At 45.3% G+C, this 27,473-nt stretch overlaps 1 protein-coding gene across 1 annotated transcript in view; it reads right to left on the bottom strand.

Annotated features, from left to right (window-relative positions):
- LOC119405598 (FAS-associated factor 1) overlaps nt 1-27,316 on the bottom strand; it is a 37,028-nt gene extending 9,712 nt beyond the window's left edge. The window contains exons 1-13 of the mRNA XM_037672431.2: nt 27,105-27,316; nt 22,874-22,942; nt 20,716-20,848; nt 17,776-17,861; nt 16,644-16,735; nt 14,117-14,201; nt 11,151-11,240; nt 8,937-9,017; nt 7,476-7,578; nt 5,628-5,691; nt 4,538-4,619; nt 2,598-2,746; nt 1,782-1,918 (exon numbers count right to left, since the gene is read on the bottom strand). Of these exons, the coding sequence (XP_037528359.1) occupies nt 1,782-1,918; nt 2,598-2,746; nt 4,538-4,619; nt 5,628-5,691; nt 7,476-7,578; nt 8,937-9,017; nt 11,151-11,240; nt 14,117-14,201; nt 16,644-16,735; nt 17,776-17,861; nt 20,716-20,848; nt 22,874-22,942; nt 27,105-27,143 (1,210 nt within the window). The 5' untranslated portion in view covers nt 27,144-27,316. The remainder of the gene's footprint in view (nt 1-1,781; nt 1,919-2,597; nt 2,747-4,537; nt 4,620-5,627; nt 5,692-7,475; nt 7,579-8,936; nt 9,018-11,150; nt 11,241-14,116; nt 14,202-16,643; nt 16,736-17,775; nt 17,862-20,715; nt 20,849-22,873; nt 22,943-27,104) is intronic.
- Nucleotides 27,317-27,473: the final 157 nt, after the last annotated feature.

The raw sequence follows: 27,473 nt of genomic DNA, 5'->3' as shown, positions 1-27,473 counted from the left end.
TATATCGGCATTGATGATGGCGTTGCCACTGCCGGCTGTCTGACTGATGAGCAAATCGTCAAGGAAGTGATGCATGGCAACGAATCCGAGAACGAAGAGCCTGAAGAGGAGCAGCCACACCATGAGCCACACGGGCCCCCTCGCACTGTGAAGGAAGTCGCGGAGGCCCTCGTCGTCCTTGAAGAATTTTGTTTTGGCACTGCAGACAGCACGCGAGCTGCTGAGCACCTTGAAGGGCTCAGAAAAATTGTGTCCGTGCGAATTTCTGCTCGAAAACTTAAACGCATGCGCGATTACTTTGTAAAGTAAAGGTATGTTGAAAAAACTCTTGCATTTATTGTGTTTATTTCGACCATTCAATAATTCGGACATTCGGTTAATTCGGACATTTTTTCCGGTGCCTAGAAATCCGAATTAACGAGCTTTTACTGTATAAAAATTGGTAAGGTTTCTTGGCCGCATTTGAGAACTCACAAAAGTTCAGCAACGAAAACCGTTTCCATGATGAAAAATAGCAATTCAAATTGAGCATTCAACAAATTCAAGGTTTTCAAGGAATGGTCCGAAATTCAAGGTTTTTAAGGGCCTTGAAGACAGACTTTCGATTTTCAAGGGTATTCAAGGGTTTCAAGGACCTGTGCGCACCCTGTTGACACTGAAAATTTTAAATATATAATTATTAAGTTGAATATGTACACACATTGTAAATTTTTTTCTGAGGGGGTCAGCATTCAAACGTTTACATTTAATAAAGGACAAATGCTCAACCATGTAGAACTGGAAAATACATCCTTCCACTGATGACGATGATGATAATAATATCTGGGGTTATCGTGCTGGAACCACAATATTATTATAAGGCATGCTGTAGTAGCAGACTCCGGATTAATTTAAACTATCTGTTGTTCATTAACGTGCACCTAATTCTGGGTGCATGGGTGCTTTTGCAACCCCACCAAAATGCAACCGCTGTTGGCAGGAATCGAACCACGTCCCCGAGCTTAGCAGCGTGACACCCTTCCGCGCTAAGCTCCACGCCAAATGCTGTCCATAGCCTGCGTTTGGACCAAGGAACGAGTCCTAATTTACCTCAAACGTCGGCATTTCGTAGTGTAATCTGTTACGATTCTCAAGTGCCGCTGCTGGTCAGAAATGATTAACTTCGCACGTGTGCGTCATTCAACAGAATGATTGAACCACTCCCTCAGCGTTTTGACAGAGAGACAAGAAAAAGGACACGTACATAAACACACACACTCCACACTCAGCAGTGCACTCCAATAAAGTGTGCAAACTCTCACGAAGAGAGCAGCATCTCTTCAGCACATGCACCATTGCTGGACACCGCATGCAGATACGGAACGGACACAGTAAGGGCAGCCTCAGCGTTGCTCCGGTGAAGACTATGAGAAAGATGACGTGATGAAGGCTTGCTAGTTGCAATCTCTTGGACTCGTAAATATATTGTTATGACTTTGCAATATCTTAATGCGAGCTACATGTAACAATATCCTTTCTGTGTTCACAAATCATTCTTGGTTTCTGCACCACTGATTTGCTGCAAACTTGACGTGTACGCACGTATATGTTGTTGTGCATGCGTAGCAATGTAAGGGATATAAACAAAACTCATAATGACAGTTAATTGTGAAGAAAATTGTTTGAAAAACTGAAAGGCCAAACATACAGGTATGCTAACAATGGAGAAATGCAACATCTGTCTTATGAGGCGCTAGAAAAAGTACTTGCTATGAGCATAAACATTTAGCTGAAATGCTCACCGGGAATTAACGAGAGCACTTCGAGGGATCCCCGCACCCGCGACAGCACCACCAGCGCTGGAAGGCAGTCGAGAGCACTGCTGCGAACTGCACTGACCGCACTGACCCCTAGTGACCGACTGATGGACTCCAGGAACCTGAACAAAACAGAGCAAAATACAAAAAAAAAATTGAGAAGAAAACAACATGGAAGTGAGAAATGTAAACGAGTGCGTATACTAAGTTTCACCACTCCTGGTTAACAAACGAAAAATTGATGTTGCTGACAGCGACAAGATCTATATCCTCATCAGACACTGTGTGCATGCCCAGCTTTCCTTACTTCCATGTTTAGGCCTTGAGCAATAACCTAATAATAATATTTAGGTTTTTACATGCCAAAACCACGATATGACAACGAGGAACGCCACAGTGGAGGCCTCTGAAAATTTTGACCATCTGGCACTGACGTTGCAGAGCACACGAGCCTCTAACATTCTGCCTCCATCAAAATGCAACCGCCACGGCCGAGATCGAACTCGCCAGTTTCGAGTCAACAGCAGAGCACCGTAGCCATTGTACCACCGAGGCGGACAAGTAATCAGCTAAATAGATCACATTTGATGAAAAGATGCAGATGCTTGTGACATTTCATGTCACCCACGTAATAATGTTATTGTTGCTAGTTTTCAAGAAAACTGATGCTTCGAATCAGGCAGCACGCTGCTGCATGATCACTGACAAAGTAAAATGAACGTGTTGTACATTTGTATATCCCAGAAATGGCACACTCAGGAATGTCAGTCATTGAGTGTATACACAGCCACGTACACATACCTGTCTCGATTGGAGGGTAGCGTCAGGTCCCACGGCCAGAGGATGAAGTTTAACGTCAGGTAGGAGATCACCGCTTCCGAGCAGAGCAGCTGGCTGCAAAAGGAGCCTGCGCCCTGCTCCTGATGCAGGTACAGCACCAGCGGCCTCCTCTGGATCAAAGGTCAAGGGTGACGGTCCATGAAACAGGGCTCGGTTTGGCTATGCACTTGCCACTGATTATCTTTGGATTATCAAGCCAGTAAGTGTACAGTCACCTGTGTTACCAATATAGCTGAACCTGGACATGAAACAATGCACAGAAAGAGTACCCAACTACAAGAGTATCCTGCTAATATGCATAGCGGGGCACTGTGGTTCAATTTTGACCACTTTGGTTTCCTTGGCGTGCAACTAAACCTAAGTACATAGGTATGTTGACAAGTAGGGGTGTGCGAATATTCGAAATTTCGAATATTTTTCGAATAGTGTTTGCTATTCGATTCGATTCGCACTGGAATTTTACTATTCGAACTATTCGAACTTCCCAAAAACAAATACAGTCAACGTCCAATTAAAAGTGACCCCTTCAGATTTTCAATATGCTTCACCTCATTACACCCTCGTATTGCGGCAAAGCTGCCTTTCAAGCTCCTTTACGGTCGAACTTAGCCAAGAGACGGTCAACGTCCGATTGGAAATGGTCCCTAGATTTTCAATATGCTTCACCTGATTACACTATTGTATTGCGGCAAAGCTGCCTTTCAAGCTCCGTTACGGTTGAACTTGGCTAAGAGGCAGGAACGTCAGATTGTAAGTGGTCCCTAGATTTTCAATATGCTTCACCTCATCGCACCCCGGTATTGCGGCAAACTGCCTTTCAAGCTCCGCTACGGTCGCCAATGTATTAACTCAAGAAAACGCTGGTTCCAACTTAGAGATGAAAGATGTGGCAGAGGTGGGGGCTCAATTAATGCTGTTTTGGACCTGAAATTTGGGCAGGAAGTCCGAAAAATCGGAAGCCGAAGCTTCTTAGCATCCAAAGTTTCAGATGTTCTTATATGTCGACGTCTACGAGGCATATTTGGAACTCCGGACTTGAAGGCAGCACACCCTTGTCCGCCACATCAATTGGGCCTCCACAGAAGTTGAAAGAGGAGGAGAGGCTGAGAAAATGGCATCTTTGCCTATCACGTGTGAAGTGTTGTCGGCAACACTTTGGTTGCACCAAATCATGTACATAAATACAATTCAGCCACTACATTGCCTCATTTTTGATAAGACAACTATGAAACACCACCCACAGAGTGCTTCATCAACCTAGCGAAAAGAAAACACTTTCATGTTGCTATCTCCATCAAAAATATGCTTAGGAATCCTCTCAACTTTTTTTCTGCAATTCCACTTCGAAGTATCTTCGAAAAATATTTATTTACGAGAATATCGAAAATATTCGATTCGATTCGCACTCACCTCCAACATTCGACTTCGCTTCGCACCCAAAATTTTGCTATTCGCAACAGCTCTATTGACAACGAATTTAAAGTTTATGCAGTGACGATTGGGGAGCTGGGCCTCTCCGCCAAAACAATTCTTTCTTGGTCATCAGCAATAGGCTCCACCCACCTCGTATCCTCTCTCACACACACACACGCACATACAAGCTGCCCACATAGGCTTTGTGGGTACTAAGCCCTGGGATTTGGCAAGTGCTGGTATCACGGCCACAAAGCTAAGACAGCTGGTATTCACGCAACTTAAAAAGAAACACAGCTCACCGTATGGACCAAAATTTTAAAGCTCGAAATTTAGAGTGTTACCGCATAGATGGCAGTCAACCAAAACTGCCAGTGGAGCCAGTTCACTCCGTGCAAGCTCTTGTTATGCAACGCCTTGAAGCAACTACCCTGTCACATTCGAGAAAATACGCTCTGCAAGGATGCACGTGTAGGAGCGCAGCGTACCTCACGAATGGGCTTGTAGCAGGATGCCTCGATGGCTTGTGCCAGTGTTCCCTGGAAGAAGGGCAGACAGCAGTCTCCATACCTGCACAGTGCCATAAAATACTCTCAATCAACATGAACCACATGAACATGAGGCTGCACTAGTATCTACTTGATCCAATGATTTAGTTAGGTAAAGTGGGTTCAATGGCACAAAAGTAACTTAGGGCGCCACACGCGGAAGGACAGTCCAATTATTTAACAATAAGGACAATAAGCTGAGTGTTATACCAGTGTCACGCAAGCACCTTTCAATCGTGATCATGGCCGTCAAGGATTAGGCTCAAGCTGAATCGAGTGCCGCTGAATCACCTTTAATCGCAATCGGGCCCGACCAGGGAGGGACAATTGCCATCCAGCTCACAAATCACGATGTGGCTGATGTCTGCACATTCTACAAATGCTTTGGGCCCATTTACACCAAACTTTATCCAGACTGGTTTGGACCATGTAGGAGCGACCATTGTGACTGCAATCAAGAAACCTGACCGGGATCAGAAATACCCGAGCGACACTTGTATTAGCCCAGCATTATCACCTGGCCGTTCTTGATACCTGCCGCTGGTGTTAAGAAACTAACAAAAACTGTTTCCATTACGTAGCCAAGGGTTACATAACAACATGGCAGTGCCTAGGCAGCCATTCCAATCCGAAGCATTTCTTCATGTCATGGTAACAAGAAACAGATGATGTGATTTGCCTTACAGGCCTTTAACACAAAGTATAGTTGTCGACGGATTATTTTTAGCATGGCAGGTATCGCAACAAATGTCGAAATAATACGGCCGCTCAAAAGGAACTTAATTTTAATCACGAAAACATAACGCTAATGCTACATGCACGCTGTATGTATAATCACTGGTCAGGCTACTGTGTTTCTTTATCCAAGGTCCCGTGAGAAACGTACTGGACGGGTTCTACTGTACGCGCAAGGGCAAAAGAAAATTGCGGTGAAATTATGCACGTTCCATCTGTTCCCAAGGAAAAGCAACAGTTGTTTATCCCCAATGTCCCCAAAAAGGCCTACGGTTCAAACTCTCGCGAAACTTACCGTTGCGCAAATGCCCGGGAAAAGTGTGCCACTGCTTCTGCCTCATCCTCCAGACCTTCGGGCACTGCGCAATTAAATAACAAGGTTTTGGCATAACTACATTGAGCTCAATGTCTTCATAACGTGGAATCATTCAGGACATTGAGAGCCATCATGAAGTAAACCATAATAAAATCTCATCAGTTTCAACCACAAGGGGACCATAACTTTATAACAGCAAAGCTGTATATAGCTAGGCGAAACCAAAATTTGTCTGCCCAGGTCTCGCGGGCAAAAACGCATGTGCCACAGAAAGTGGGGAAATTCCTTACTAACCACTGGTCCACTAAAAATGAAGAAGGGAACACATGGGCGGCAAACACCCAATTAATCTTTCTAGACAGACGCAACTAATAACTGAGAAGGACCTTAATGAACTGCCAGGATTAACCCACAGCTAAACACTGGGGCCGCGTGTTGGCTTCGCCAGTCAACCATCTGTACTGAGTGCTTGGGTCGTAACTTTGGAGGGTCCCTCAGAAGACAGCGCCCTGTGAACTAATAAATGGTAACAGCAAGTACTACTCTATTCCGAACATGCCATGCAAGCCCTACAATTTGTCTATACCCCTTTCAGGTGCAAATTGTGATGGGTCATCTGTAAATGCGTCAAACTTACACAATTTGTCCCAAGGCACTCGATATTCTATTGCAAAAGAGGGGGGCAATATTTGCGCATTTTTCAGTAATTACTCCTAATTAGAGTGCAATTAAAGATGTACCCATTCTGACGTCAAAATCTCAATATCGAAATACACGGGCAATTTGTTATCAATGATATCCAATACAAGTGGCCAAAAGTTATAGTTTCGGCTTGGGTCTCTGAACGTGGCACATTGAATGACTCATTGAACGTGGTGGATGAACATGATCCTCTGCAGTAATATGCAACACAATGAAGTTAAATGAGCGCTAGCTGTTCACTAGGGAAGTGTATGCAAACGTGCACATCGTGTTTCAAGACGGTCGAATTAACACGCGGTGCATGGTGTTGACACGCAGTGTACGGCCAACAGCAGCGTGCCCCGGAAGCTCTGAAAGTATGTGCGTAGCCAGTGCAAACAAGAGTCAAAATTGAGCTTATTGTATGCCACAACCACTGTGGTCGAACCAGCAACCGCTGTGGTCGAACCAGCGGTTGCCATCGACGTGACCATAAATGGCTGCGCCGAAACTCCAAATGGACATGCACATCCAACGCTCACCGAGTCAAAGCAATGCTGCTTGCCACAGCCGCTGCTGACGAAACCTCGGTAGACGCGATCATAGATGGCAACGAAGCAGTTCTGAAGGCACGTGCGCACCCATGCACGAAACTGCGGTCGTTATTGTCGCGATTACTGATAGTTACTATGCAGCTCTGAAGATAAGTGGCCACAATAAAGTCGTAATAAAGGCACAAAGCATTTTGGTGTTTCTGTCGTTTGCTTATGATTACGATGGAGCAGACTTCAGCACTTAATTTTCAGTTGCCTCTATTGAAGCTTTGATACGTGCATTCGCGGAGCACCTCCCTCGCGGAAAAAAAAAAGGAGACCCAGAAAGACATACGAGAGTTCTTTCTATGGAAATAAAGGCTTTGCATATATCGTGGTTTAAAAACAGATTTTTCAAGCTTTTTCGTGATATGAAATTTCGGGTGACACGTAACATTTTCACTCCCCTTGAGATTCATATCACCGAGATTCTACTGTATTAGGCGATAGTGAGATAAACCAAGCACAGGACGACTCGATTTCACTGACCGATACATCCACGACTCATAATACTTGACGCTCGGGGTTTCACACAGCAGTAATGACCACTCACTCAGAGGTGCTAAGGCAGTGGTGCTGCTTTCAGATGCAATCAGGCACTCGGTGGCGTCCTCGAACTCGTCCGCGTTACTGCTATCGCTCGACAGCAACTCTGCCTGCAAAGAAACACACACACGCAAACGTTGCTTTCCTCAAGGTACCCACGAAACACTGACATTAAAGGGGCCCTGCAACACTTTTCCAAGTAATTGTCTAATGGCTTCACTAAAAGAGCTTACTGCCTGACGAATCGATTGCCCCAAAAATTTTTAGAATCTGTCAAGTACAAGCAGAGTTCCAGGGATTTGCCGCATCCTTTAAGCGCTTTCTCTCTCCTTTCGTACCAGCGAGCATGCTGAAAGCTACGCAGGGAGGAGGATGACAAGGGGCAAGAAGCTGCATCCCTTCGTCAGCACTTTCTTTTCATTTTCTCTTCGAATGCGCCACTTACTGTCCCTGTGATTGCACACGCGCGGGCACGTGGTGGCATCTCGCGGCGGCCACGATAATTATGCAGCTCACGATATTCAAATCAGCCAATGGCCGTGGCCTTTGGCTGACCACTGCTGATCGGTAGTTGAGGCTCCCGAGAGCATGCGAGCCAAACATTATAGCGCAGCACGCGGCCTGGCATTTACAATTAATTCTCAAAGTCAGCTAGGAATCGCTCCGTCTTCTCTTGGCAAATGATGCCATAAACCCAAACGATTGCGCCATAAGGCCAAAGTTTATGACCACCGGCTGATTTGAGCGTCGTGAGCTGCATAGTTACCGTGGCTGCCACAGGATGCCGCCACGTGCCCGCGCGGCCACTCCCGATTCCACTGAAAGTACGCCGCATGTTTGAAGAAAAAAAGAAAAAGTGTTCGAGGTCATGACACACACTGACGAAGGAAAGCACCTTCTTGCTCTCTTATGACCCTCCTCCCTGAGTAGCTCTCAGCGTGCGACGAATTCCTTTAACTCCGCTCGTACTTGACGGATTATAAATTTTTTTGCGGCAGGTGATTCGTGAGGCAATAAGTTCTTTTAATGAAGCCATTCAACGACTAATTTGAAATGTTGCTGGGCCCTTTTAAGATTCCTCAAGGTGCTATGGAACGTCCAATCTTTGTTTATGCAAGACCACGTTTTCTTTCGTCATAGCGGCTGGGGCTGCTGTAAGAATGTCATTGCCAGGTTTCTAAACTGTGAGACTGGCAGTTTTTAATTCAGCACGCTGATAGTTAGACTGCTGGTTGCATTCAGCAGATCAGGAGATAAAAGTAAATTTGCGTGCACGAACAGGCATAGCATGGCAAATTACTTGACGAAACAAGCCAGCCATGACGATACCCTAGATGTGGAACCCAGACATGTTGTCTGCTAGAGTACAAGACAAATGTTGTGTGGTTTCTTGAAAGATGAGCCAAACAAACCAGACTGATTCAGCGTTTGTGTCTAGCAGGCCCATAACGTGACGTGAAAGACTCACCGCTGATGAGCTTGTGCCCCCGACATTTGCCACAGTCAGCCAGTGTTCGTCAGCATTCTCGATGGCCAGAGACAGTGCCATCTGTGTAAAAAGAACACAGTGAAAACAATATAGATGATGTTATAAGCGCTGCACCAATAGGAGCCCCTGCTAAGCACACCAACTGCCTTAGTACAAGGGGATGTACAAAATTAATTCTGCAATTGTTCTTCCCCACATGCACTGTTTGACACAGACAAATACTAGAAGCTATTGCACATGAACCGGGGCTTGCGATCATTTATTTGATTCTCCTCAAGTTCGTTGACTGCAGTACGGAAAAGCCTGCTTCGAGTACTTTGTGCATCCCCCATTTTGTTAAAAGTTCCGCATGAAAGTAGCATAGCATGGTGGGTTTTTTAAATAGTTATGTTTCCTTTTTTTTTCTTCAAGGCATGCGTGCAGAATTATTATATACTATAGCCAGAGCCAGAAAGCAAATGTAATGTAACCACGCCGCAGTGTACCCGATTTCTCGTTTGTCTCCTGACTAATGGCGGTACAAGCTTCGCCTTTGATTGTAATTGGACCCCCTCCCCCCAGACTTCAGATGGCAAACAAGGGTCTAAACCACCTCCAATATTTTTTCTAACATTTATAGTAAACACGCACGTCGCATGCAGAATGCCATCACAATCAACGATGCCATACGTGGCAACGTTACAAGCCGCGGGCACGCCACAAATTCCCAGAAACAATTTCTTCTCCTCTCCGGGCCCTTCCAGTCTGCCTAATGACGTGTGTGACGCCAGCGTGTTGAATCGGTGATGCGGTATGCAGACGATGCTGCGATTGGTCAAACAAGAACCTACGACTTCCGGTTAGTCTGCAAGCAGCTGCCCGCGCTCCTTGCTGTTCTTCGTCGTGTTGATCAGCGTGTGCACGATTGTGAATCAGCAACTGCGGCCCGTAACAAAGCTGTCAAATCACTAGCGTGCCAGCACAGTCACACCTAGCGGTCTGATGAGCTGCGCGGACTGAATCCAACAGTGTCTTGCGAAGGCTTTCACGCATCAGTGTGTCGCTGCAAAAGCGCCGACTGGAAAAACGAAAAGACGCGACACGTGTCACCACACGGGTCCATCATGTTGGCAATCCTTTGAAGGCCTGCGCGCAATACAGCGTCCATACCGGCACAATTCGTATGAGCACGGGGCGGCACAGCAACAACAGCGGTTCGCCGAGAAGCACGGAGTCGCGGCAACCGGAAGTGCCCGCTGTTTCGAAGAGCGCGTCAGCGATGACAGTATGTCACGTGAGATTGGGAGGGGCATTTGTAGAGGAGGGAAAAGCAGCTTTGGGAGAGGAGGCTAGCCGACAAGCGGAGGGTAGCGAAGGAAAGAGTGAAACGTGTGATCGCAGCGTTTCCATCATCAAACGCATGTAACTCCGCTATTACGGCACCGTTTCGAAAAAATTCTCATGGCTACGTGTTCGTTGTAGACTCGTGCACAACTGTCACACCACAACTAAATTTCAACTTCTGCGTGGTTTAGGGGCCCTTTAAGTAACACAGGTAAAATTAATAATAATATCTGGGGTTTAACGTCCCAAAACCACCATATGATTATGAGAGACGCCGTAGTGGAGGGCTCCGGAAATTTAGACCACCTGGGGTTCTTTAACGTGCACCTAAATCTAAGTACACGGGCCTCAAACATTTTCGCCTCCATCGAAAATGCAGCCGCCGCGGCCGGGATTCGATCCCGCGACCTTCGGGTTAGCAGTCGAGCGCCATAACCATTATACCACCGTGGCGGGGCAACACAGGTAAAATTCACAATCCTGTAAATAAAGAAGGCTCTTAGTAAACGGAAATCTCTTAAACGAAAAACGAAATGGAACAACTGCCTCTAACACGATTGCTTTCGTACTTGGATTCCGCACCCCTGTTCATCTCTCAGTAAACGGAACTCCTCTCAAGTGGAACACAATTTCCTGGTCCTTCCAGGTTCCGTTTAACAAGAATCTACTGTATATGGCACTTTTACTTCTGCATGGCATTATGTTAAAACATGGTTCCTTCCTGGTACAGCAATTCGACTTACGCGGTGCTTAATGAAATGCTAACGGAGGGCATGACATTCATTTCATTCATACTAGCCAGCTATGCCAGTTAAATGAACACAAAGGAAGGTGGTACAGTCTCGAATGTGGCCCCATACGGACACTCACCTCGTCTGGCGGTTGCGTTGTCGACGGCCAACCTATCCACCGTTGATGTCGCACGGGTATGGATGTCAGGTCGCTCACGTCCTGTTTCAGCTGCACAGATAAGCAAGCGTGACAGTTAAGTCTCACTGACACGAGTCACACAATGACTGATGACGCAGAGCAGTTCTGGTGGCCTGAGCAGAGACACTGCTTCCAGGTAATAACGATCTGCATTACATTAAGAGCTCTTGCGCCACAGTCCAAGGACGCTGCAAGTATAACGGTTAAATTAGCACAGGAATGATGGGTGGGTCAACGATTCGCCTAGAATTCATCTTTCGAGCTTAAAAGTGCACTCATGAACTTGTAAATTGATCCTCTTAAGCAACGCTTCGCGCCGTAAGTGCAAAAACTCGCGCGGCCCCTTATGCATTCACTTTAAAGGGACACTAAAGGCGAATATTAAGTCGACGTTGATTGTTGAAATAGCGGTCCAGAAACCTCGTAGTGCTACTTTTATGCCAAGGAAGTGCTTATTTTGAAATAAAAGCACGTTTTAGTGGTCCGCATCGCGTTAGCGCACTTCAAATCACCCGCCTGAAATCAGACTTTCATACGTCACTGCTTCCGTGCCCAACGCTGCCCGCCTTTACTGCGCGGCCGCCGACACTAGTACAGTAAAAGCTCGTTAATTCGGATTTCTAGGGACCGGAAAAAATGTCCGAATTAACCGAATGTCCGAATTATCGAATGGTCGAAATAAACACAATAAATGCACGAGTTTTTTCAACATACCTTTACTTAACAAAGTAATCGCGGATGCTTGTCTGTTTTCGAGCAGAAATTCACGCGGACACTATTTTTCTGAGCCCTTCAAGGTGCTCAGCAGCTCGCATGATGTCTGCAGTACCGCAAAAGTTTCACCCGTCATCCACGCTTTTCGGTTGGCACGGTAATCCACGGGAAGATTGTTGATGTTCTTAAAGCAGCGTGGCTTTTGAACCTTTCCGATAACGAGAAGCGGCAAGCGCTCTGTTGCCGTCACGTTGGGGGATAAAAGTACGGTTACTCGTTCCTTGCTTCTTGCTGCCGATTGAAGGATCCCCTTTCATCACTCTTCATCACTTCTTGTCGGGAGAGCCCGTTATTCAGAGCACGCAAAATTTCTACTTTGGTGGTGAAGTCCTTGGCCTCGTACTTGGGCCGCTTCGCCGGCGTTGCCATCAGCGGAGAGTGCGGTCGCACGAGAAGTCAGCACAAAAGCACCAGCAACGATCAAGCTAAAGGAGCCATACAGAAACGTTCATCGATAAATCGGCGATCAACGATGCAGCACACCCATGGCACACCAACAGGAACAAAGCAACAAAACCCACACGCGAAAAAAAGGCGTTCAACCAGTCTCAATCCAAGCCAAGTCAATAATTGATGTCCATGACGATGCTGCGTTTGAGCTTCACTTTTGTTCCGAATTGTTCTTTTTTCGTTTTCGAGCCTCGCCAGCGGCCCGAAAGTCGCCGAATTATCCGATTTGCGGTCAAATCTGTCCAAAATAACGAGCGCCCAGTCTCATAGAGTGATGCGTATATTTACAGGGACCAGATGACGTGTCCGAATTAACCGATTTTCCGAATTAACGAGAGTCGAATTAACGAGCTTTTACTGTAGCAGCAGAGCGAAAGTAGCGGGACCCCACAGCAGCAACAACGGCCATCGAAGCTCTGACTTTCTGTCAGAGCGACTTTCACGGGCGCGCAAAACACACGCGGCAGTACGCGATCCCGAAACTACCACTGAGACGCGACCGCGTGAGCAAAGCAGGGCGCCGGGCGAAGCGCGGTTCGGCGAAAACAGAACCTTTGAGCCACGCGCGCCGTTCCCCATGGCAACGCTGAGGCTCTTTTTTCCATGAATCAAACGGAAACGAACAAACAGCATTTTATTACGTCTTTTGATGCACGGAAGGTTCTATTTTTATTGCTGCTAGTTTGATTACTAGTGATTTATTGTAGGCAGACTCTCATACGTCATCGGGATCACTTCGAAAATGTCCCGCTCGTGGCGCTCATCATGTGATACATTTAGCTTAATTTCTCGGTAAGTAGGGCACTGCTGTCGATAATATTGCCGTTTTAGAAGTTGTCATACAGTGAGCTTTCACTCTGACATAAATTGTTATTTGCCTTTAGTGTCCCTTTAAGACAACTCGAAGGTAAAGGCCAACTTCTTTTTCTCCTCAGTCGATGTATTCATCCTGTTCCGCCACCCTTCGAAGGTTTTCTGCACCTCATCTGGTTTTACACTGCCTTCAGTATCGGAGGCACCTCACCTGGATTCGCACTGCCTCCCTTGATCTGCGCACCTTTGACCAAGCAACAACGTCATGTGATGACGTCATCATGCGACGTTAGGTCACGTAACGTCACAAATATTGGCGATCTGTGACGTCATGATGATGTCATATTGTGACGTCACCATGTAATAACGATTATTTACATCCCTTGTGTTGTCACCGATGCCGCGGGACACCAACGGCCAATTTTCACGTTTGATGAGGCATCTAAGGCTTTTGCCTTAATAACAATCTAATGATTACGTATGTGCGCACACTCAAAAAGTGCCTTGCTGCGTTTGGTAAACCCATGAGTGCTTTGAAATTCAGAGGCATAACTCCATCACAACATTCTAAGCCAGTGTAGACAAACTCAAATAGCCATTATTCCAACAGTGCCTAATCAATCGCAGTACTAAGGCTTCTCCTAGAACTATCCTTTTGTTCTAGGAAAATATAGAGCGCGAAATTCCTTTTCTCACTTTCCCGTCACTTCTAACAAGGCACTACAGATGTCGAAAATAGCAGAAAGTAATTCGTAACTACCGTGCAAGGAGAAGAGTCACACCCGAATCAGCAGCTCTTACAATTCCCTCATCACGCTCGCTTAGACAAGGACCACGCAAGGAATTGGTCACAGTTCTAGCCTGCTCACCTCTAGAATGGTCTTGGAGCCAGGGAAGGATATAGAGTATTCGTTGCCAGAGGTCTCGTCTCGGATGTGAAGTGTTACTTGGTTTCTAGGGAAAGAAACATCACAACAGAATGTCACTCCTAGTTTGTTTCACAAAAAGAGAAAGAAATAAAAAGGCTTCAGGCACTACATGACGTGGGAATGGGCATAAATGAAGCTTTAACAGGCTGACAAGGCAAAATGGCGCATCGCAATAAAAAATGCCCAGTAGCTATTGCAACATGTATGCCCCGTAAACTACTACAGACGGCCGCCAGCTGCAGGTGGTGTGAAAAATTAAGATTTACTGAGGGCTATAAATTGGGGCCTTTCTGGAATGCTATCACCTTTGCGATATTTTGCCCAATTCGGCCCCTGATGTATCGAATTAGATGAAGAAACATACTTTTGGCGATAAACCATGAGGAGCAAGCTAGGCACAGCACTAGAAATCTCCGACGACACGTTCAGGATGAGCACTGTCAAAAATTTCAGCAAAAGGGCATTGTCATTACAATTTTTTTTTATTAAACAAATTATGCATTGAAGTACGAAAAAAAAACCTTCGCGTAACACGGAGGTCATGGGTTCGTACCCTCGGCTGCAAGTTCTCTTTTTTCGTCCACTTATGTTTTCTGTTGTCCCATAATTACTACACCTCAGCCGAAAACCACCAATAATGCTCCCTATCTTTTCCTCAGCTTTGTTATCTGTTGACTAAGTATGGCTGTGTCGAACAAAAAATGAGCCCTTCGATCGATTCCCCTTCTTTCATTCATTCTATCCAAATTAGGAATATCACTTTGCTTTGGTTCGAAATGAAGTCGAAGCAAATGGTAATTCGTACAGAATAATTTCGAAAGAAATTTGAATAGTAGCAAGATTTGAATAAAGTAGGGTGCAAACTGTAAGCGGTAACATAAGTTAGCCCGTACAAGCCCCGTATAATAGGCTTTTAAACTTCACAAAAATATTAATAGGGGAGCAGGTAATACGCACATTTAACCCATAAGTGTGGTTTTACAACAGCGTGAATTTCCCCCGAATAGGCCGTTTCACGGCACAGTGGCCCTACGCTGCAGTGAAACCACCTTTCCAGGCCAGTTACATGCGGTAAAATACGTCTACAGTTGAAACCCGCCATAACAAAATCGGCGGGGAAAGCAAAAAATTTCGCTCTTGCGGGAATTCTGTTGGCGCGAGAATGTGGTAGAAAAGACGTGGAATTTACAAAAAACATTTTATTTGCAAAAGTCAGTAAGTTTACTTTGGCGGGCCTATACCATGCAGCAATTTCATGCCTCTTGATTGGGAATCTCGTTTTCCACGGCACGAAGTTCGTCCCATGCACTGGTCAGTGACGGCGGCACTGCGCTGTCACCAGTGCCGTCATGAAGTGCGCCTACAGGCGAACCTTCTTCCGGCTCCAATGGATCAGCGCAGAATCGTGGACAGCAAGCTGCACGCAACGCCGAATTCTTCGGCGATGTCCATTTTTTCCCTGCCCTTTTCCACCTCACTGATGATTGCAGCCTTATCTTCCAGCGTGATGAACTTCCGCTTTTTCGTTGGAGGCGGCATCTCCGCAGGCAGCGAAATCGGATGAAGCAATCGCAACACTCAGTTCACGTTGCACCACCCAAACGCTCCACAAATGGCTCTACACACGCGACCATGTGCGCGCAAAGCCGACAAAGCCAAGCACAGAGCCAAGCCAACGAACGAAACTCCATGAGGAATCTGGATTTGGCTATGCAGTCCGCGATAACAACAGGTGTTTCGGCAAGCCATCATCATCATCATTGTCGCCAGCTTTATGTCTTTTTGTAAACAATGATGGCGGCTGCTTCTCAAGTGCGCTGTAGCGATAGGTTTGCCCAATTTAAGTGTAGCATGAATGCATTTCAGCAGTTTTCGAATGTAGTTAATGTTGCGAGAGTAGATTATTTGCGCACTCGTGTTTCAAAAATTTCGTTAATGAGGGACTGCGGTATGAATATCTCTCGTAGTCGCGAGTTACGAAATGCATTGACTCCTATGGGCGTTCGCCGGTGCTCCGAAAATTTCGTTGCGGTGAGAATTTCGTTCCCTCGGGATTTCGTTATCGCGGGTTTCGACTGTATTCATAATAGTTTTTGAAATTTTTGAAATTTAAGTTAGTGTCAAAGTGAATTCCAATACTGTAAAATTCGTTCTAAAATTTGAATTGCTCAAATATTCACACAGGCTTGCTTCACTCCAATGCCAATGTATTTTGTCAATCAATTTGGGAATGATCACCACAATAGTCTGTGCCATTCCTGCAATTAGCACCAAGTGGATCCAACTCACAGGGTACCCACAGAGAACAGTTTTACAAATCGCGATCAGTACACAAGCGCAATCAGCTGCGAAGTTGATTAGCGAAAGCCTGTTAAACGCAACACTCTGTAGCACCAGATCACTACGCTGCCCGATGTTATAACGCCCGATGAAAAGAGCTGTTATTAGTGTTCCAAAACTGGCTCACCCTCCTCTGCCGGGTGCGGTTTCTGCATACGTCTGGCTGTTCCTCAGCATAATGCTACCACCGGGCGCCAGCTCTGAAGCCACGAAGGGTGTCTGCAGACAAAGTGTTCATTTACAATCAAGTGTTCCACAAATTCATTCAAGTGTTCCACAAACTCATTCAAGTGCCTTACAAACTAGTGCTTTACAAACTCATTCTAAAAAAAAAAAACTCATTACAAAGCATTCACACTCTTGCAATATTCTAGGGCTGCAATACTCTAGTGGCACCCTGAAAGATCACGGGCCTACATAATATGCAGCAGAATCTCATTACATGGAACCTGAAGGGGCAGTTTAATGAAGATGTTTAGTTTGCCAAGGAAGATGCATGGGGTGCAGCACATGAATACAAAACCAACCGAATTAAGAGGCAGTTCTGTTTAAGCAGCAATTCTGGCTACACGATTTCTGTTTACCCAGATTCTACTGTATCTGCCACACACTGGTGCATAAGTGGCACGCTAAGGCACTGTTTTAATGCTCCCCTAAAAAGAAGAAAATTACACCGTTGCAAGCTAAGCAGCCTTGCTAAGATTCCTTTATTATAATATACTGCTCACACGTAACCAGTTTAGCCATTAAAAATTTTTAAGTTAGCTTTTAACTATCTTTGTGTAACAGAAGACTGACAAAACTTGGTGAAAAGTATTTGTCTTTCTATGTGAACAGGAAATGAAAAAAAAAAAAAAAAACCTGTTGATCTGCTCTTTTTTACTTAGTTTTATACCAGCAGGTTGATAATTACAGAAGAAAATGGAGGTAAATATTTCAATATTTAGGTCGACAGGGTTAATCGACAGTGTCAACCTATGTCCCGAACTATAATATATATTTTCCCATATCTAGGCTTAGTGAAGCAGTGATCAGCTATCTGATAAAATGTAGTCCACCTTTACTCGTAAACAGTAATACCTAGGCTTGAGCAGACGATGTCAAAAACATGTAAGAACGCGAGACGGTGCCGGAACTACAAGCCTGGCTTCCTTCACAATCCCAAATTCTACAAGACCACATATCATCAATGATATCTGGGGTTTAACGTCCCAAAACCACACACATTATCAATGCTGTTTACATACGACAGAACCCACCTCATCTGTGACGTGGTCCCAACCCAGGAGTGACTGGCGACACGGTGGGATGCATGTTTCCTGTGCTATCAATTGCCGTACATCACCTGGAGAAAAAGAAAGTGCAGGCATCGAAGGTCAGAGTAGCACAGATGTGGCCCAAGAACGTTGCAAGTGAGTGTTGCACAGTTAATTCTGAAGGTTCGGCTAGTTGGTTTTGTCTTGAATATATATAACCAGCGAATAAGACAGGAACGAATAAAGATGCACACAGGACGCACGCAAGAGTTTAAACTAAAAATTTTACTTTGGACACTTGACATATACAATGATCACATTTATAAAAAAAACAACACAATAACTGATAGTAGCGTCACCATCGCGTGAAACGCTACACGTGTCAAGCTATGTCTTGCGCGAGCATCCTAGCAAGAAGCTGGTCCCGTTCACATCTTAACACCTGAGTAGCAATAAATAATTGCTGTGGTTTAACTTCCCAAAGCCACAATGTGATTATGAGACGCCGTAGTGGAGGTCTCCGGAAATTTCGACCACCTGGGGTTCTTTAACGTGCACCTAAATCTAAGTACACGGGCCAAGCATTTTCGCCTCCATGAGAAAATGCGACTGCCGTGGCCGGGATTCGATCCCGCGACCTTTGGGTCAGCAGTCGAGCACCATAACCACTAGACCACCGCAGAGGGGAGTAGCATTAAATGCTGGGGCGCACCCACAGCGCTTACCGCTTTGCACAGTGAAGGCAGATTTGACCTAACAACTGTAAAGTCGCGTTTACATTGGAGCGACATGACGCCGATTTTGGTCGACTGTCGCCGGTAATGTCTTTTGTCGTGTCGTCGTCCTATTTACACTGCAACGACGCCAACAGTCGACCGATTGTCTGTGGAAGATGTCGTCCACGTCTTGTCGTGCTCCCAGCCTTTCGTTGGCCAATTCTCTAGTAATACAGAAGGTGCACGACGGCACTGACCGGACTTGCGCAAAGAAATTGAAACAAGGGACCACCTGCTCCTCTCGTTCCTTCATATGAGCCGTCCTCCCTCCTCTACCATTGTCCCTCTCGGCGTACGTGCCACAACCCCCGCTGTGTTGCAGACTGGGGATGCGGATAAAGAAAGGGGAAGCAAAGAAAAGACGTCGAAGTAGTGCGCAAGATGGCCATTGTCAAATGCCCGAGGGTCTCAAGGGGGCCTCCGTTTTCTCCCCTGGGATCTTCCCTTTCAGTTTTCAAAGCGTCGCACATTTGGTTTGAGCAAGGCAAGTTTTCGCCCGGTCACCAATTTCCTGAAGACCTCCCAACGACAAGTCAGCCGATGCATTTTGCCGGTGTCTTTGGTCTGCCATCATGTTACACTACGACGACATGCTGTAGTCACCAGACCGGAAGGTCTGGTGACATCGTCGGCCATCCGTCTGCGTCTGCCTGGTGTCTGTATCAGCGTCGTGTCATTCTAGTGTAAACACGCCTTAGAGGGCTCCTAAACCATCTCCAATATTTTTTCAAACATTCCAAGTAAACACGCGCATTGTGTTCAGAATGCTGTCACAATCAACGATGCCACATGTGGCAGCGCTACAAGCCGCAGACATGCCACAAATTCCAAGAAATGATCCCTTCTCCTCTACAGGGCTTTCCTGCTACCCCGGTGATGTGTGAGACGTCAGCATGTTGCATCTGTCATGTTATCAACAGTCGATGCTGCGATTGGTCGAACAAGAACATCCGACTTCCAATTAGTCTGTAAGCAGCTGCCCACGCTCGAGCTAAGGTGCTCTGGTACGGCATGTCACCATACGGCTCTTCCATGTTGGCAATCATTTGAAGGCGTGCGCACAACACGGGGTTCACACTAGCACGATTCGTAGGAGCACGGGCTGGCACGGCAACAACAGCAGTTAGCCGAGAAGCATGCAGTCGACGAAGTTGCAGCAACTGGAAGTGGGCACCGTTTCAAAAAACGCATCGGCGATGACGTATGCCCGGTGAGATTGAAAATCGTGAGCGAAAATGGAAAGAGGAGACCAGCCAACCAATGATGGGTAACGAAGGAAAGAGCGAAAGAAGCTATCACCGCGTTTCGATCACCAAACGCGTGTAACTCCACTATTACGGCACCGTTTCGAGAAATTCTCACAGCTACGTATTCGTTCTAGACTCATGAACAACTGCCACACCACAACTAAATTTCGACTTCGGGGTGGTTAATGGGCCCTTTAACAGCTACGTCTAGTACACCTCACGATTACTACGCTGCAGCAAATGCTACAAAAGTAAAAATGGTCATGTTCGTGACCATAAAGTAATGTGTCACATACAAAAGAAAGATACAGGTACTTGCAATGCCCTCAACTAGGGCAGCTCTCATAGCATGAGTCACTTTGGGACGTTAAACCCCACAAACCGCCCTACAGAGGGAAACGGCAATCTAGGCATCATGATTATAATGACAAATGGTAAACATAATAGGTGAATAAAACAGACTGACAAACAAAACAATTTAGAAATCATAAAGAGCATTTCACAATAACATGCTACAATGGTTGCGCTTGTATACGAGTCTGTGAGAATGCTAAAGAGGTAGTTATGCAGCAGTTGATACAGGCTGTATAATACTTATGAGCATTTTATGCAATACTCAATTAGCGGTAGCGCAGTTGCCACGCGAAGCCTTTGCAGAATGCTATTCGCAAGAGATTCTGCATAACTATGAACATTCACGTGTCACAGTGAATTCTAGAAATAGTGGAAACACGCCATCCAATTCTGACCCCGAACCATTTTAGCATGTAGCGCTGTGTCGCTTAAGCTATACACCAAGTCTCTCCAACGATGGAGTAAGCGGCAGTGGCACTAGTAAGTTGAAACGTGAGCAGGTCCAGCTCCTGAACGATCGGTCGACAGACGCCATGGTAGAAGAGGGTAAGAGTACACAAACTCACCGCATGTGAGCCCCCGTCGCGGAAGCGTCAGGGCCACCGCTCGGTCACGGTAGATGAGCTGAATTCGCTGGACAGAGTCTTCTTCTGATGGCAGTGACTGTGTCTCCCGGGGCAACGCGTTGTGCACCGCATCCTGCACATTTTTGAGCACCCCAAATTTGAGCCTACACAGCACCCCTGCTCTAGCTTTATTAGAATCCTCAAAATAGTGTTCGAGCTTTGTGAACTATAATGTGCGGAATTAAAAAATGAGCATAATGCTATGTGTATGTGTTGCTATGTGTATGTAATTAAATTGAGGATTGCTGTATATATACTTTATATGCATGTGTACGTGTATGTACAGATGTGTAACTGCGTTCCCTTTCTTGTCAACCCATTTTCTGTTTTCGGTCATGCGAAATGTGTGACCCGGTTGCACCTACCACCTGCTTCATGAATCTCGTTGTACCATATCATGTATTGTTCAACTTCCCGCCCTACGAAAATCCCAAACAGGGATTGTAGTATTTATAAATGAAATAAATAATGGCAAAATGCAGTTGCCTGCAGTTTTCTTAACCACGTTTCTATCCTTGTAAGTTGTGGTGTACAAATTTTCGTGTAAAGCTAAAGCATTCAGCTTTCAATAAGTTGAAACCTCCGCACACTAAATGTGGCTCCATTTCGCTTCAATGAGTACAGCCACACACTACCACTTTGTTGGAGACACTACCATGCTCAATGGCATGTTCAACATGTCGCATTCCAACAGTAATGGCAAAAAGGTTTTTCTACTTATTCATAATGCTTGCAGCTTATAATTAACTTTTGTGCTGTGAGCCAGTGATAACATTATTTTATGAAGAAATGCAACATGAGTAACCACACCTTGTACTACTAGATGTTTCACTACTCTGTAATTATGAAAACTCGCTAGAAAATCTGTACAGTATCATCACACCACCTTGACTTCCTTTAATTAGAGCCTGCAGCACTTTGGAATGAAACTGTGTTACAAAAACACATTTTTACCAACGGTCCATTTTAACTATTGACTGAAGGGGATGTTTATTGTTGCCACATGCCACAGCAAACAGAACACTACTTTTCAAAATAAAAGGGTTACTACTGAATGATCATTTTTGCTGGGATTCTTTATACATTTTCATCGTCTAGTGACATTGAGGAAGCTGAATTACATGCGTAAAGGTGGCTGAACTGCCTACTCATGCAAATGTGTGCCCAGAACACAGTGCCTTTAGTAACAGCAATGCTGATGAGTATGCTTTGCAGCTCTCCAATGGCTCAAGTTTGTTCACTATCTATACATGGCTTGGTGTGTGTGCAGCGATGTCATTGAGGCCGCCACCATGTTGTTTCACAGCCAGCACGGTGAAAAGTTGTGCCATGACAACCTGCTTATCATCTGCTTATTTCTAGAAGCGCAGAGGAAGCTTCAAATCGTACAACAAAACAGTGTAGGTTGATTGCATGTTCATTCTTCCTATTCTAGAGTTTAAGAATTAGTGCTCACGTATATTTGAGGAACATACACTCCAAAATAATATACGTATGTAACCTATAGCGCTTTTGTTTTCTTTTCCACAAAACAACAATAAATAGTCATTCTTACAGCACAATATATAAAAACAATAATCTAACACATTCCCGATACTTTCAGAAAGAGAAAGTGCACGCCAAATGACGATTATTGTTTGGAAGGAAGATAAGCTCCAAATCACAAAAATAGCTTTTAAAGCATACAACACTCTTTCCACCATGAGTCATACATGATTAAACACTGCTGTTATGCAATTGGTGAAAACGCAAAAAAAAATTCGAATAAAATAGACACGTCTTGCACACTGACAATCCTGTGAAAAAGTTACTGGCAAAGCGCAGAACATCGTGTGCATGGCAGTACGAAAGCAATACAAAGGCTTCAAGAAACTCGACAAAAGGGCATGACAGAGAATTTCGATTGGCTACAACTCTTTGTGTGCACCTAATACCCAGCACATGAGCACTTTTGCATACCTTTTCCGCTAGTGTAACGCTGTCAAGGGCTGGAACCAAATCCATTACCTCCCGGTTGGCAGGAGAATACGATAGCTATTGAGCCAAACGAGACAGGTCTGGTCTAAGCCTAACGAGCGTTCCAGACATGGCTACTTACCAGAAGGTTCCAGTTGGCCTGCTCCAGGAACATGAAGCACTCGCCCACATCCTCAAGTCCGGTGCAGGCCTGGTCAGTGAAACCAACATCAGCACATTGTGTTTGCCAATCAGGTTTCGCGACACATTTTTATCTTTCCAAAGCGTCCCTAAACCACGTCTGATCAACGAAAACAATCACGTGCTCTTCTACGGGCTTTTCTCATCTCTCTTGGATATGTTATGGCGTCGCGCGTCTCTGAGTCAATGTTGTGGGTCTTTCAGGGGACCGTGCAGTTCACCCCTATTGGACATGCAACCAAACCAAGTAGCATGATGAAGAAAAGAAGGCGAAATTTTTTTTGAGGTGCAAGGAAACCATAGGAGTCATTAATTGTTGTCTTTAACCGTAGCGGAGTTTGTGATGTCATACGTGTAATGTTGCCGGGGTAAAAGCTGTCAGCTTGTCATATCCCGAGTCAACCGTTCCAAACTATCAGCTAGCACACACCCTCATTCTCAATGTTTTGATTGGCTGCGACACAGACAAATGATTATGTGCGCTGAAGACACAGCAGCAACAAGCATGTAGCCAATAAGCGCAGAGTCACGAACAAGTGGAAGTTGATGGTGTTATCAAAGGTGCGTGGCGTTTAACAAGCCATGGTAACACATCCCACATGACCAAGTGATGATGTCCCATTTCAAGGTCTGTCAACAATGACCTGGCCCACACCAAAAAAATCAGCTTTGCCCAATTTGGAAATTGAGTTAACAAAGATTTAAAACAAACCTTTAGCTGATTACACACACTTCTTAGTCTTTCAGTTTCTTTTACAAAAGCTGATAGCTTACAAGTCAATACTGTGTAAAAAATATCGGTAGTCATGCACAAGTTTTCTGTGAGGGCACTGTTTTCAGTGCCACTAAAAGTATGCATTTGCTGTATTCACTGTCACGCGATCATATGTTATTCTAACGATTCTAATGCACATACGTATAAGCACTGACAATGGTCAAAGATGTATACATATACACGAAAGTCTGCTCACCTATTCACTCTTGGTATATTATTTATCAGTCACTTAGACAGCCACTAGGATAAGAAAAAGCGAAACACCCACTATGCGTCTCTAAGGCAATATTCATGCCTGTGCAGCAGCATGCTTTGTTGATACTGTGGCTGATGATCGCAAATAATGGCTGAGCCCTTTGTAATGGGTGGACATCTTTGAACCACCTACTCGTTAAGCAATTCACATGGTGTGATGCCTAGCGCGAATCTATACTTCTGCCATGCAATACTACATCTGCTAATATGACTCCTTGCCTGACATCACATCTGTACTGCCAAACCTTGAAACTGCCTCAGCCCATTTCAGAAGTAGTTTCAAGCACTAGCATGGCTATGTGGCAGAATGCGTGACTGCCCCATGCAGAATGCCTGGGTTCGATTCCAGCTCAAACCCCAATTTTTATTCTCTGTATACATCGCAATCTTTCGCTGTCGATGCCAACAGTGCATTTCCTGTGACACAGGGTCTTTCATGCTATCATGTTAGTAAGAAACTTTTAGTTTCATTACATCCACATTGAACAAGCATTCCTGATTAATTTCTTTTATGAGTGATAGTATATTGGTTAGTTGCACAGTTCAGGGGATTTTCAGAACTCGCACCAACACCATAGCCGAAAGAAATGTGGACGCTCTTTTTTGTATTTCTGCGAGGTCTACAACATACACCCATACATTGCCATGGGAAACGTCATGACATTAATGAGACAGAATTTTAGTTTTGAGGATATGTGTATTCCCAGGACAAAAATACTTTGTCGTGGGAATGCAACAATGTGGCGATGTCAAAACTGTACAAAAGACCACTCAATTGTTCCTAGCTCGCTCATGCTGACATCTTTTCTTGTAAGATTCACGGCAGAGTTACAAGTCTATCCTGCAAAGCCGGGTAGCCAAGACTGCAAACAAAGCTCATTCATCTATGTCGGAAAACGGTTTATTTGCTAATGCACCCTCTGTGCTACATGCTAGCTTGTGTTTCCACTTATTGTTACTGCACATTATGCCAAAATTTGCTGACGTTTGTGCAAATTACAGTCAGATGCGATGACTCTACTAATTAAAAATAAACTTGACTATTGCATGCATTTGATGTGCCCCAATGAAGCACAGTAAATGCAAAAGTGGAGCTAGGCAATCTAAAATGATGCATATAATTCCTAGATATATATAAAAAAAATCTGGTTCATAGAAAACGATTACTACAAAGTGTAATAAGTTGTGCAGAGCGCTCTGACACTTTGTCATTTTTCTAGAACTCAAAAAGCTTTTGACTTTATCTTCAAGCAAAAGATAATAATAACGCAAAACAAAAATGTTCCCTCAATACACATACGTTTTCTTTTATTGTGACCACGTTTCCACTGGCCTAAAACTGTTCAAACTGCATTATCGCTCTGGACAAACCACGCCGAATGCATCGAAAGCTTCTAGAACGTTTTCAATTGTTCTAAGCAAATGGCGCGCATGACAAGCAAAGTGAAATACAATAAGAAACTTATGCAACCACCTGCAATTGTGCTCGAATGTTTCACGGCTTATGTTTGAAAAGACGGCGCTTCAAACATTTGCCAGTGCTTACCACTGCCGTTGAATGTGAGTGTTAGTTACTTTTCTGGGCAGAACTTTGCCAAATAGAGAGGTTAATCGCTACCTGAAGACTTGGCTGCCGAAGTCTTCACTGTCGTAACAACGCGACGATAAGGATTATGTACAGTTAAACGCACGAAAGGCATCAGAAACATTTGAGCAAAGAGGAAAACATTTGTTACGAGTCCAGCGAGTCCCCTTTCATGTTGCTTGTGTTTTTTGTGCTGGTTTAAATGTGTAGAAACGTTTGAAACAATGCCATAAAAAATGTTAATTGTATAGAGATACGGTGGAATTTAAAGATTATGAGACACTACCAGACACAACTGGCTTTTCTTTTTAGCCATTTCTTGCCTGCTGTCAACACAACTGCACTACTGCTGAATGTCTACAAATATATGTCAAATTATGACTGCAGTTTTGAAAATTCAGACTAATATGCGAGGTCATTAACATGTTCCACACAACTTCCGGAACATTTTTTTTTTCTTTTGCAATTTTTAGCTGAGGAAACAGAAAGCTTAGATTAGGGCACCACGAGTTGGGGGACCCAAACACTAATCGAAAATTCTTTGTTATCTGACAAGGACAGGAAAATAATGCTATCGACAACACTTACACATTGGCTGGAAGATAATTTGTCAGAACTTTAATCAAACTACTGATTAGCAAATAAAATGATAGCCAACGTCTTTCTTGCGCACAAGCCAAAGGCAACACCACCACGGCTTACCCTAGAATCGCGCCGAGCCTATTGTCCTTGGCTTAATTCCCACTCAATGTCGCGATTACACGGTTCATCAAATTTGCCTACGGCTGGGCTGCTCAGTCTACGGGAACACACACGTCCGCCCCGCGGTTCCATGCGATGACGGGATATTCCGACGACACGGTGATCCGGGTGATCCCGACAGAAAGAATCTGACGCCTGAGAATTCCGTCGCAGGAAAGCGGCCGACATCCCCAAAACGCTGTGCGTAGGTGATCACCGAGAACACTGTCCGCGGGCACTTCGCGCGTCATCCGCGAAAAAAAAAAAAATCGCCTGAGATATACAGCTGTTTCCACTGTACTCGTACGGAACAAAGGGACGGAGGTGAGGGGACAACAGCTGACTTCGGTGCTCAGGTTCGAGAGAAAATCCCTCGATTGCACAAGATTCGCGTCAGGTTTTTTCGTGGCCGTATACAACCATGAGCTCACAACAGGTGAACGGACGGAGTCGGTGTTCCCGACCTCGCTGTACGCTTTATCAATCGAATGAACCATGCGTCAACTTGCATACACGATGGCAAGCGATCAGTCAGTCTCCGCGTTTCAGGGACACATGACGCGCTCGCTCGCGACAGATTACACTCCGCGAGCTGCCAACTTCGTAGTGACGCTGCGCTTTGAGGTTCTTCGAGCGTCAGGGTCGCGTTTTTCGCTGGCGCGTCCCGTCTATGTCAGCCGAATCCTTGAAACCCCTAGGCCCGCGGAAGACTTGCATCGAGTGCGTTCGCCCCTAGCGAAACTACGAGCTCTTAACGAGACGTGAAGTGCGAGGCCGGCCGTCGAAGCGGCGTACCTGCGACGCGCGATCTCTCACCTGAAAATCGGCCAAGATTTGGTCTCGTTGCTCAGTCATCACGTCCGTGCTGTGGGGATTCGCCGCTGCGACCAGAAACTTGCGACCATGGCCGTGGGATGTGAACGCTCATTCTGGCGACGGGCCCGGCCAACGTTGCCAACGCCGGAAAGAGCGCCCACTGTTTCTGGCCGTGACTTAAAACAAACAACTACAAAAATAAAAGTGAGGGCAAACAAATTTAAAGAGACCACAGCTGTGGCGTTACCATAGCTGCCGGTGCGGTGGGCGATGTGGTAAAATCAGCAAAACCGTTCTTCGATACAAATTAGTGACTCGTATGAACGAAACGAAGTCGCGGTAAGTGAACAGTTTGATGAGATGCTTTTG

The sequence above is a fragment of the Rhipicephalus sanguineus genome, chromosome 9 (genome assembly GCF_013339695.2).
Source record: "Rhipicephalus sanguineus isolate Rsan-2018 chromosome 9, BIME_Rsan_1.4, whole genome shotgun sequence".
NCBI lineage: Eukaryota > Metazoa > Arthropoda > Arachnida > Ixodida > Ixodidae > Rhipicephalus > Rhipicephalus sanguineus.
Note: the sequence above shows the minus strand (reverse complement) of the source record. Positions and strands in the feature narration are given on the sequence as shown.